The 12,261-nt window shown below is 39.0% G+C and overlaps 1 protein-coding gene across 1 annotated transcript in view; it reads left to right on the forward strand.

Moving 5' to 3' along the window:
* Nucleotides 1–525: 525 nt before the first annotated feature.
* Nucleotides 526–12,261, forward strand: part of LOC131229383 (SUMO-conjugating enzyme SCE1) — a 43,270-nt gene continuing 31,534 nt past the window's right edge. The window contains exons 1-2 of the mRNA XM_058225325.1: nt 526–694; nt 817–900. Coding sequence (XP_058081308.1) covers nt 626–694; nt 817–900 — 153 coding nt within the window. The 5' untranslated portion in view covers nt 526–625. The remainder of the gene's footprint in view (nt 695–816; nt 901–12,261) is intronic.

Below are 12,261 nucleotides of genomic sequence, written 5' to 3' on the forward strand. Positions count from 1 at the left end.
GACGGCATATGCGACGCCACTCGTGCGTCGCACATCTCCACGCGCGACTCCAGTTGCATTATCCGTGTACTTTCTGATCGGTCTGCGCTACGGCTAGTTGCGTGATTCTTACGCCGAATAGCAACGACTTTTTGGCACGTAAAGGCTCGCGAGTTTCTACGGATAAGATGGCTCCCTGGTCCCATCCATCCCACCACATCTGCGGCACACGAATCTGAGTCAATCGCAGCCTTTTATCCGATGACCCACTAAATAGTTAAATGCCATATGCTAAAAACTAACCTTGTACGGCAATCAAATCCATCTCAGCCGTCTGAACGTGGACCGTTGCCCGAATGTTTTCTCAACGAATTCGTAACCGTCAGCTTCCGCTTTACCGGTGCCTTTATAAGCCCCAATGGTATCCCACAGGCTCAACAGTGCGGATTTCGTAAAAAGTGTGCCAGGTGTACGGTACAGATGCAGGAGCAGCGACCGTCCATCTCGCGGAAGCCTCTATCAAACCTACTCTCATCTCTGCCCTGCGAAAAAGAGTAAACGCATGTATAAATGCAAGAATCCCCGTCGCGATGAGCATTTCAATCCGGGAGTAGGACGACCTTAGAGAGAGAAAGAGAGAAGGAGAATGTCTGGAGGAATAGCGCGTGGCCGTCTCGCCGAAGAGCGCAAGGCATGGCGCAAGAACCATCCACATGTCTGTACTCTCATTCTTCATGTTGAGAAATCAATCCTCTTTTCTGCACATCCCATCCTTCTCATCCTTATCATTCTCTTAATTCCATAGAAAGCTCTTCTCCTTATGCCTTTCTTTTCTAGGGTTTCGTGGCAAAGCCAGAGACTGCGCCGGACGGCTCCGTCAATTTGATGGTCTGGCACTGCACAATCCCTGGCAAGCAAGGCGTAAGTCCATTGCATGATTGTTCGCCTTCTTATTTCTTTTTGATAATTGTTAGGGGTCGTTTGGATGCCTTTAAATGGGGCTAACTGTAAATGATTTATAGTCTGTGTTTGTATGCTGAAAAATGTTTGTAAATGATTTACAGGCAAAAAGTCGGGATTTCATTTACGGATTGACTCTCCATTTACCGGACTTAAACAATTTACAGGCTATCCAAACACAGACAATCATTTACCTGTAAATCACTTACAGCTTACAGCCAAACAGGACAGGCTGTAAATGATTTACACCTGTAAATCATTTACCACTTAAACCATCTACAGTCATCCAAACGATTATGTTTTCGTTCGGTGGTAGTTTTGAATATTTTCTAATAAATCCCTTGGTTCTCCTTGATCCCTAATTCCTGCAGTTTGAATGGTTGGGTATCGACCCCACTCTTTGTGGAAAAAGTAAGGAATGAGATTGGATGCTTGTTATGACGACCAGAAGTGGAAGGATAGGATGAGTGTATTTAGTAGTTGGAGCGGGTGTAGATAGTGGTTCGTTTGTAATGCAAACCCCAAAAGTGGATGCGAATAGACCAAAGAAAAGAAGAAAGAGATTGTGGGAAAGAACGCAACAATCCTCTACCGAATGGTAGAGACCATGAAAAACCTCGTCACCAAATCTTCTACTGAATAAGCAGCAGCAAACCAAAATAATTTATTCTAATCATAATGATAATGCATTAAACCTCTGTGACATAGCTTTATATAGACTTAAACCAAGTAGAGTTAGAATTGCATGATCTTGGGCTCGTTTGAAAAGCCCTAATAACAGAAAATGACCAAAATTCCATTGAATCACATCACTACCATATAGGGCCTTGTATAAATGGGCTATAATGTGCTCAAATAGAGTCATAATTGCATGATCTTGGGCTCGTTTGAAAGCTAACTCATGGTCTATCAAACGGGACCAATAACGTACCATTCAGACACTATTTGATACCCTAAAAGTGGCACACAAAAAATGACGAAAATACAAAGGGAAAATGATTAAATACTTAATTAGACCTTCATAACTAACTAAAAGAAATAAATTTTAGAAATATAATGACCATCTTTTGATCCTCTCAGTGCCCCTCCTCAATGAAATCTAATCATCGATCCCATCAAATTGATCATCAAACTTCGGATCTAGTCTAGATCATCAATAAAGACAATTTGAATGATTGGATACTTAAAATCTTGATCAATAAGCTTGTGTGGCCAGTTGGTTGTATCAGTTTGTGTTGACTTCTTCACTATCAATTAAAAAAAAGGAGTTTTTCTTTCTTGTTTGATAAGATTATTTGTTCATCTTTGTAAACATAGCCAAAGTTTAGTCACCATGTTTTACCTTCATGCTTTTGCAACATGGTAGTTGTCCATGTACTGGAAGTCCAAGATGGTTGCCCAATATTTTAGGTGATGTTCCTTTCAAGAAAAAAAGGGGAAAAGACTCGAGGTTTTCATTTGCACACAAAACTCCCAGAATTATCTCCTTCATTTCCTTATACAAGGATGAATTTCAAAGCTTTAGTAGGTGATGTCACATACTTTGGCTCCACATGTTACATAGTCATTTTTATATATTTTTCTCACATTGAATAGATTTACGAGGACACTGCTAGTGTGAGTTAAGTCAACATTGTTGGGGTGGTCACTTGCAAATAGTAGAATGGTTGTTGATGCTCTCTAGATGTTAGAATAGTAACTTGCATTTTGTAGTTGATGGGAAGGTATTTGGCTAATTATGGCTGTTGGTGGGTTGGGCTTGGGCGGGACTAGGGTGCATCTAGGTCCGACTTTTCAAATAAAAAAATGTCCCAAGGTTGATCCACGCTTGTCCTTGTTATGTCAAAACATTTATGCCCATGCTTGACTCGTGCTAATAGCTGCAGGTTCGAGCATGAGCTTAGCTAGGGCCTTGCATAGAGGCATTTAAGAAAGATTTTGCCCATGAGTGACTATAATTTGGTGATCCAACCAAACCATTGTTTTGGTTAGCCCCAATATGGATAGTTGAAACCCAGGGTGTCATGCCCCAAACTCGGGAACCGGGCTCACAAAATTACCAGCTATCGAATCCGGTGCCGACAGCATCTGTAGTACCCCATTCTCGGATCTCAATTCCCATACGCCAGGTTCCGATCCTGGGATCCTACAAGGAGGATTTTTAGGGTGATTTTTTTTTTTTTTTTTTTTTTTGTAAAAGAGCATAAATACAAGTGTACCTAAGTCACAAAATAACATCATCATCATATATCCACTAATATAATCTTTGAGTATAGTGTTGGAAAAGAAAATACAAGATATAATCAAAACTCAAAAGATCGGGCTCATGCTTCGGATTCAATGCTGCTGATATGCCTTAACATCACCTGCAGTGTAAACAAACGTGCATAAGCCTTACGAAGCTTAGTAGAGTGTGTGTGTGTGCACAATGCACATGACAAATATAGATATCATAGTATGCGGAAGATGATGGAGAGCTATGTTGCCAAGTTCATGAATCCTGTTAGCCATACCAAGGCTATGCAATGCAAGGCCTACATGGCCTAGTGTCATATGCTAGAGATGCAATACAAACATGCCAATCCTCAACTAGTCCACGTATCAGTATGGTTCGTATTTGGAAACATCATCGAGGTTTAGTACACTCCAACACTGGCTGTCGCCACATTGTGCGCATGACCAAGTGAATAGAAGAGACCTCACTATCTGCCTTGCCAGTGATATGGCAATGCCCACTTGGCTCGTCGATAGTGGACCCATTTACGAGTTGATCAAACTCTACCTAGCTTACAACCCCCTACCCTTGGGCGGATAAGTTCACACCCATTTTCAACCTATCACGACACAATGGGAGACGTGACCTAATAGTATTTGGCACTCGGACGCTTATGTTATTCACTCGGTCTCGACGTTGAAGCATCCTACTTGTACTACGGGTTTATGGACTTTCACTAAGGACATCCATAGTGCCCTAATGCTAGAACAAATATTTTCGGTATCCAATCCGACCATCCACGATATGCCTGTGGAGACCAGAACCCTGATGTCACTAGGGTGTAGTGTGATCTTGACGTACAAGATTCGAAATGCATGAGTCGTACCATCCAAGTTATGCACCAAACCTGCGTGTACTGCGCAATCATGTGGGGCAACCCTATCTCATGTGGGGTCTCCTAAGTATCTCAAGTTGAAAGGTGTATGATATGATCAATCGTCATTCACAACATGCATACAAATAATGCGTATGGGCATATAAGTGGGCATGATATCATTACACTAAGCATGCTATTAGTTCATCCTATCAGGACAAGTACACTAGCATGTTATTAGACATATTAGGTGATAATCAGCCTTAATTGGCACATCATATACATAGAGTGGGACTCAAACAGCAGGCCCCACTAGAAATGTAAAGGTCTATGTGGCATGGCCCACTTGAGATTAGAATCGGCCCTATACTTGGGCCTGCACGCATAAAGGAGATAACAAAACAGATGTACTGTTTGGATAAAACATATGTATCAAGGTGGAACCGTGGTGGCCCCTCAGTCAGATTGGATAACAATTAAATATTACAGTGAGCCTAAGAAGATTTCCAATGGTAGGCACTCAACCACTCTGTTTTCATGATGTGGCCCACTTAAATCCAAGCCCCACACACCCCTACTAAGATCGATGGTAGGGTAGATAATACACCCCCCCAGGTGGGACCCTAAAATGGGCTCCACAACCCCTAGTGGGCTAGGAAATAAACATCATAGAGGCCTAAGGAAACTTTTAACAACAAACATTATTGCCCTCAATGTTTCCTACGGCACGACCCACTTGAGATCTGTATCGGCCAGATTTTTGGGCTCCTAGCCTAAAGTGGTTTGGCAAAATAGATGGGTGTCATGGATGAAATACATGCACTAGTCCCACGAGTGGGCCCCCACGCCACACCCTGGTGGGCGTCTGCCCACCCTCTGGACGCTGCAACAGTGCTAGAGCTTGGGTTTTAATTATTGTTTTTATATATAAAATACATTTTTGAATTCCACCATCGAGGTGGGCCTCATTCGGATAATTTGACCCGTCCACCGCGTATGCCAGATGGATTGGTGGCCAATGGCCCTGATTTGGGCTTGTTTGGACGAGCAGGGACCCCCACGGTAGGCCTTGGAAGGTTTTAACATATAGGAATTGCTCGCCTCTGTGCAGTCCACTCGAGACTCGGATAAGGCTCATTTTTCAGCCCATGGCCTAAAATCATTTGGAGAAGATGGTGGATGGCATGGATTAAACATATATATCAAGGTGGGGTCCACTGCTGGGATGCCCCCCACCCATGTCCACATGGCTGACGTGAGAGGTGCTCCCAGCCCCACCGTTGCCTCTAGCGTGGTCCACCTGATGGTTGAATTGTCCTGATTTTTTTGGGTTCCACAGCTAATATGATTTGGGAGATGTGGATGGTGTGCATCTAAGAAATACATCACAATGGGTCCAATGAGTGGAAACCCACTCTCCTAGCTCATGCAGAGGGCGTCAATGACGTTGCATACTAATGTATATACTAGAAATTGCTTGATCATTATGTATGTCATCAGTGACATCAAAACTTGTTTTGGCACCAGAGGAATCTTTAATGTCCTTAAAAAGATGAATCTTCATTCCTTAATTCTACAAAGCTTTCATCTGTGTTGTCCTCGGTGTCAAAAGACTAATGTGCAATTCTTGTGGAAGTTATAAATGGAAGGCACTAGACCTTGTTGTCTTTATTACACGTTAGGGACCAGTTTGTTAATGGAGCTTTTGATTAGTCCCTTTCAGGGACTTGTCATGTCTCAACTGAATTGTTACTAGTTCTCCTTTTTGACATGGGCCCTGTATGATGCACAATATTGAGGGCTATTTCTCATCGAACTATTCATCCCACAACATATTCTTGATCTTAGCCATGGTTGTGGCTGTAGTTGAGGTTAAACACCTTGATACCATTTCTATATCCGGGACTTGGATACATTTGTCTATAGACATGCCTGTCCCCTATTTGTTGGCATACTCCTGATGATAGCTTCAACCAGATGACTATGAATGGGTGTTGTAGCTATTGCAGTCGTTCGGTCCATATCTATAAGGTGGCATGAAAATGGATTTCCCTTACGTATATGGATCCAATGCTTTGTGCAATAGGCTGTGTTTCATAAGTCTCTAGAAATGTTGAATTGGCTCAAAGCCTCATAGACAAGTGTTGGGGCACAAGCACCATGGTTTGGGTCTAGAGGGGCATGATCATACTCTCTCTATATAGTAATAGACTAGGCTTACACAATGCATCCTTATGGTCATCCCCACAAAAAAAAAAAAAAAAAGAAAAGAGATGAAGAAAAATCTCAAGACCCCTTCAAATGGTCTCTCATCAACGAGTAAAATGAGTCATCTTAAGCCTTGACTTCTTAAATCAAAACTTTGACCATGTTAATGCCCACACTTGTTACCTCTCTAGCTATCATGGGATCAAGGTGTTGTCCTCCCAAGCAACAAGAGCATTTGCACTAATGCCTAAGGGTTATGTGTTGGTTCTCTTTCACCGTTTGCCTACATCTTTCTCACCCGCAACTTCATGTTGTAATGGTATAACATGAGCTTTTGGAGCTCTGAGTACTATAGCTTGTCCATTTTATTTATGTAGTTGATGGAAAAGATGCTCTGGTTTCTCTTGCATCATTATGGCAAAACTATTTGGGCCAATGCACAGATTGCCAATATCTGCAGGGTTGGGCACCTATTCTAGTACATTGACCACCACTTGCTGTTAGTTTATCATGTTGATCTTTTTTTATATGACATTATTCTTTTTTTATATGACATTATTCATAAAAAATCAACCCATCCAATCAGTGTTGTCAAAATCCTACAATTTATGATTTCAGTCAAATCTTAAGCAAAATGATTTGAATCCAACCTTTGAATCTCTTTTTATATGGATCCTATGATTTTATGATTTGAATCTTATGATTTATGATTCAAATTATACTTGCTTTATTCCATTTTAAGCTTCACTTGGCTTTTATTTTATGCTTTTAAATTGGTGGGGGACTATGAATCATTTATAAAAAAAACCTTAAAAAAAGAGAATCATTTAGAAAAGGTAAATTATTTATTTTGTTCTTTATAAAAGATTAAATGATAGATATTTCCTTCGACGTTAAACCGTGGAGTTTTTTTATTTTTATTTTTATTTATTATGATTTCTTACTTCTTAACTAGTTGATACACCAAATCGATCTATGACTTATCTGAAATAGTTTTATGGATCCTTATGATCATGTTGACTTGTATATGTTGTGGAGTGATGGTTAGAAATCAAAATATCTTTTTTCGTTGGTCTACACAATCAAATCTTGCTTTTCCGATGCGATTCTACATTCAAGAAAGGTAACAGCAACGTAAATTATTGAAGGATCCTTGTATGTTTTCTAAGGAAACTTTCTTAAATGACAAAAAAGAAGGAAAGATAAGAATTCTTTAACACTATTATGACATGGTATTACTTGGTTAATATTGATGGCAAAAGGATGGTTGCTATTGATGGCAAATGGACGATTGCTAAGTTTTTAGTTTTTGTTTTCTGATTTATTTATATTTTTCATATTTTAAGAAAATCATAAAAAATCTAATGATTTACTATATGATTTGTGATTTGATGCGATTCAACCCATATTATGATATGCGATCCAATACGATTCAACCGCTATTGTGATTTGTGATACTATAGCAATTTGACAACATTGCATCCAATAAAGGAAAAAAAAACTTTTTTATTTTATCAGACAGGAACGAATGAAGAAATGCTATAAATTGTCCCATATTGAACCTAGAACCCTAGTTCTTCTTCGATTTTTTACTACTTTATGATGCATATATGATTAGACGGTGTTAGATCATTCCACTTAACTTCTTTTCAATTTGAATGGAAATGAAAACATTAGTGAAAATAAAAACATCAATGTTAAAAAGGAACTTTTTATATCATCTAATAAAAACAATATCTTGAATTAGAGGCTTGGGAAACAAAGTGAAGATGTGTATGAATGAGATATCTAGCAACAAGAGTGAAAAGGATTGAATTGATGGGCTCTTGAGCATTTGGTGATCTCAGATGTGTCCATATGAATGGAACGGGTGGCTCATTAATCATTTCTTCTAATAGAAGAAGATTTTGTAAACACTTAACTCGAAATCTCACTTTTTAGATTCCTTTGTGAAAGAATTGCCTACAATTAGCCATGAGCTTAGTCTTCACCGTTGAGAAAGAAAGAGGACTTTCATCTCCAAACTTAGCTCAAATGTAGCTCGGTTCCTTTTGGGTGTGAACCGGTGTCAAACCGAAATACCTAATAAGCATTTGTTCTCTCTTTGAAAAAGGAGGTGATCTAGCTGCACTTTCCAGTACGTCTGCCTTATCTTTAGTTTAGTAAAATAAGTGCTTAGTAACTAATTTATAAATCAACTTTTAGGTATACAATAATAGTATACCTCATGCCTCATGAGATATACTATTATTGTATACTATAATAGTATAAAATAAATCAACGACATGAGATTATCGTTGCCCTTGATGCCTTTGTAGCTTTGCTCAAGAATATGCCTCATGCTTGTCTAACTACTTTGTTGAGTAGGAATGTAGGACTATTTCAATCATTTGTGTACTACTTGATATGTTAGATAAGCACGAAGTAAAAGAGAGTATACGTAATTCCGAACTAGCTTTTCTTTTTGACATGGGAAATAATTTAGCATGGATTGTGGAGGGGCCTTCTTTAAGTCATTATTGTGAACGAGTCTATGCATGTAATGATACTTTGGGGTTTAGGAAATATGTTGAAACCCAATTCACATGTGAATTAGGAATGTAAAAGTGAAAGGCATACAATAAGCTAATGCGGGATAGAGAACCTAAAAATAGCGACTTACTAGCTGTGTGAAGTATATGCCTAAGCATCCTGTCTCCTGTACCATGAGCGTTGATGGTTTTATGCACCTAATTATAAGAATGAAGTTCTATAATGTTGATTGCCTCTTTTATGAGCTGCATAGACTCCTTTATCAACTTCATCAGTGATTATGTTTTATTGTGCACCATACTCAGGAGTATAAACGGGCTTAAGAATGACAACTATGTCATTTTCTTATAATGTGTTGCTAATAATGATCCCCTCAACCCTCCCCCCATTTGACAAATGCTTTTATCTCTATTTGCCCATTTGACGAAGGTGAACAGGGTCTTAGTGTGGGCTTATGCTTACTATAGCCCTCCAATGCAATGAAGTCTATGGTGAGGTATATTGCCCCTGGTCACACTGTCCCCCCGCACCTCCATATCTTTGACAACTGTCAAATGTGATTATAAATAAGTTCGTCATTGTACTGATATCTTCAATAATGCTCCTTATAGTCGGCTTTTCCCCTATCGTCTTAAGCATTGAATATAGGTAGTGAGTTGCGCACAACCATTACAAGTTCTTCTTCTTCTTCTTCTTCTTCTTCTTCTTCTCTCTCTCTCTCTCTCTCTCTCTCTCTCTCTCTCTTTGTGCATACCTTGCTTCTATACCTTTACGAATGTGTTATTATTTATAACGATTTGGACAACGTTCTTCACCCCTATCCTCTAATGGTATTTGTCATCAATCCATATATGTGGTCTGCATTCTTAATCTCATTGGGCACATTTATCGACTTCAGAAATATTGTTCTACTCGTGCAGTAAACCATAAAGTTTTATAATTGTCCACCACATCAATTTAATTTTGTATGTCTCACATGGCGGCTACATTGAAGCTACAAAATCCTCCGTCTACATCACATTCTCATCTAGGTGATGAATCATGATCTCTTGCACTGTCAGAGGATTCACGCGCACCTCGATTGCTGCTGCTGTACTTCATCAATTATATTCCTAAGGGCTTATTTATTTTCCAATTATAACAGTAAATGATGTAAATGGATAATGATTATTTACTCTTGAATTGTGTGGTGACATCACTTACATTTGAATAATGTGATGATATTATTACATTGTTTGTTTCACCCAGAAATCACTGTAAGAATGGTAGTTTCATAATGTAATGATTACAATTTACTTTACCTGCTTCACAAGTGTATTTGACTCCCGATTTACCAACTATAATTCTTGTTTAAACAAACATCTAGAAATGACAACGATGGCTCATTTACTTTGCATTTTATTGGAAATTGGAAAGCCAAATAGGCCTCTAAAGTGGGTTGACAATTGCATTGGCTAGCACATGTTTGAAGATAAAAAACTTATAAATAAATGAACCCATCGTCTCTCTCATATCTCCCTCAATCCAAACATTCTTTAGCCACGGCTACTTTGCACCCACATTCCTATAAAAGGATGGATCTGCATGGGTTCGGCATCATAGTGCTCTGGGTGAGACGTATAAGAAGCCACCGTAAAGTCCCATCAATCAAAATAGGGCTATTAAAGGATGCTCGGACTTGGGGAACCCGATGAACTTGACTCGATTTTAAAGAGCTTGGACCCATTAAGAACTCAAGTTGGGTGCGTTTCTTGCGTTTTGGGACCTGGTTAAATTTGGTTCTAGCAAGGTTCAAGTCTGTCCATCAACTTGGACTTGATTAAAATCAGGTGAGTCGGGTCAAGTTGGGTCTTGGTCGGGGTCATATTAATTTTAATAGTAATACAATAAAATAATGAATATATATTCATCATTCTAGTGAAGCAATAAAGTTTCTAAGCCACACACATGCAAGAGAGACCATTTACACCCCCCACATGTTTCAAAGTGGGACATTTGTCTGTGATTGAATCCATCGATTGGTTGGGTCCACCCATGTAAATGCTTTTATTTGACCTGAGCCAAACTAGAAACCGTAATTAAAGACATGATGGCACTTCAAGCTCAACTTGATTCGGGCCTGAGTCTTCAAGAAAACCATTCGAACCAAAAAGGGATTAAAAAAAGACTTGAACTCGGATAGCCTGGGTATTTGCACTATAGGACATGACCCATACCTGACCTATTGACAACTCTAAAAGTCCTAGTCCCTAAAGTCTCGACCCTTGGGGTCCCAACACGGCAACATCCCACCTACTATTGCTGCTATCACCCCTTGTTATGCCATGTGCATCTCTTTTGAACCCGTCAAACCTTGTCCTGAACTCAACCCATCGCATTTGCACCCTATCCCATGTTGCCTGCTACAACTTGTCTATATGCCAATGTCTTGTTTTGTTGGCATCATCCTAGTCGGCATATAGGTCATCCTCTATAGTGCCAAGTCCACATATATGCTGTCACAATTCTTTGTTGATCTCCTTGTTGTTTGCTCCTAGCTCCTCTTTATGCTCTACATGCACTCCTTTTCATGTGCTACCCGCACTTATCTACGTGCAACGCTAGAACACAATACCTCCTCAATTTGTGCTCTCACCTCCTCAGGAACATTAGTCTAGTCCTATACATTCTGATAACCGCGTGCCAAATGCTACTTCAATTGGAATAGTTCACCACTCCTCGATCTGTGGCCACAATACACTAAACACCTATACATGTTTGCCTTAATTGGTTTTCCTCATTTTGAACTTATGTCAAGGGTTCTTGATATTTTAGATACTTTAGAGAATTCAATAAAAATGTTAGAAATATCAATGATGCAGTTTTTGTTTTTATTTTTTGTATTTTCAAGATTATTTTGATTAATTAAATGTTTTCACACAATGAATATTTTTTAACAAAAATATGTTAGGGACTCCCTATTACATATTTATCGTGTAGTAATTAATGAGAATTATTTTGCAGTTTTTTGAAAATATTTTATTAATAAATATGTTGCTAATGCACTATTTTTTTAAACATAATAATGTTGAGTTATTTAATAGAAATATCCAATGCGTCACCCATTGTATTTCCCTATTAAATATTTTTTAAATGCATTTTTAATTATTTCTGATAAAATAATAAAAATTTCCAAAAATGAAAAAGGAGCGGCCAATCTGTAAGTCCTTACACTCATCATCGTCATCTGAGCCTTATCCCAACTAATTGGGATCCGCCACACAAATTCTGTTTTGCCATTACATTTTTATCCAAGGACCATACCCTTGGTTAAAACACTAGTTGTTAAATCTTTTCTAATTCTCTCCACCCACGTTCTTTTGGGCCTTTCTCTTGCCCTTCTAGAGTCTTCAACATGAACCAACTCACTCTTAACAGGTTTAATTATTAGTCTTCGTTGCACATGGCCAAACCCCTTGGTCTACTTTCCCTCATCTTATTACCTATTGGTGCC

This window comes from Magnolia sinica, chromosome 16 (genome assembly GCF_029962835.1).
Source record: "Magnolia sinica isolate HGM2019 chromosome 16, MsV1, whole genome shotgun sequence".
Taxonomy (NCBI): domain Eukaryota; kingdom Viridiplantae; phylum Streptophyta; class Magnoliopsida; order Magnoliales; family Magnoliaceae; genus Magnolia; species Magnolia sinica.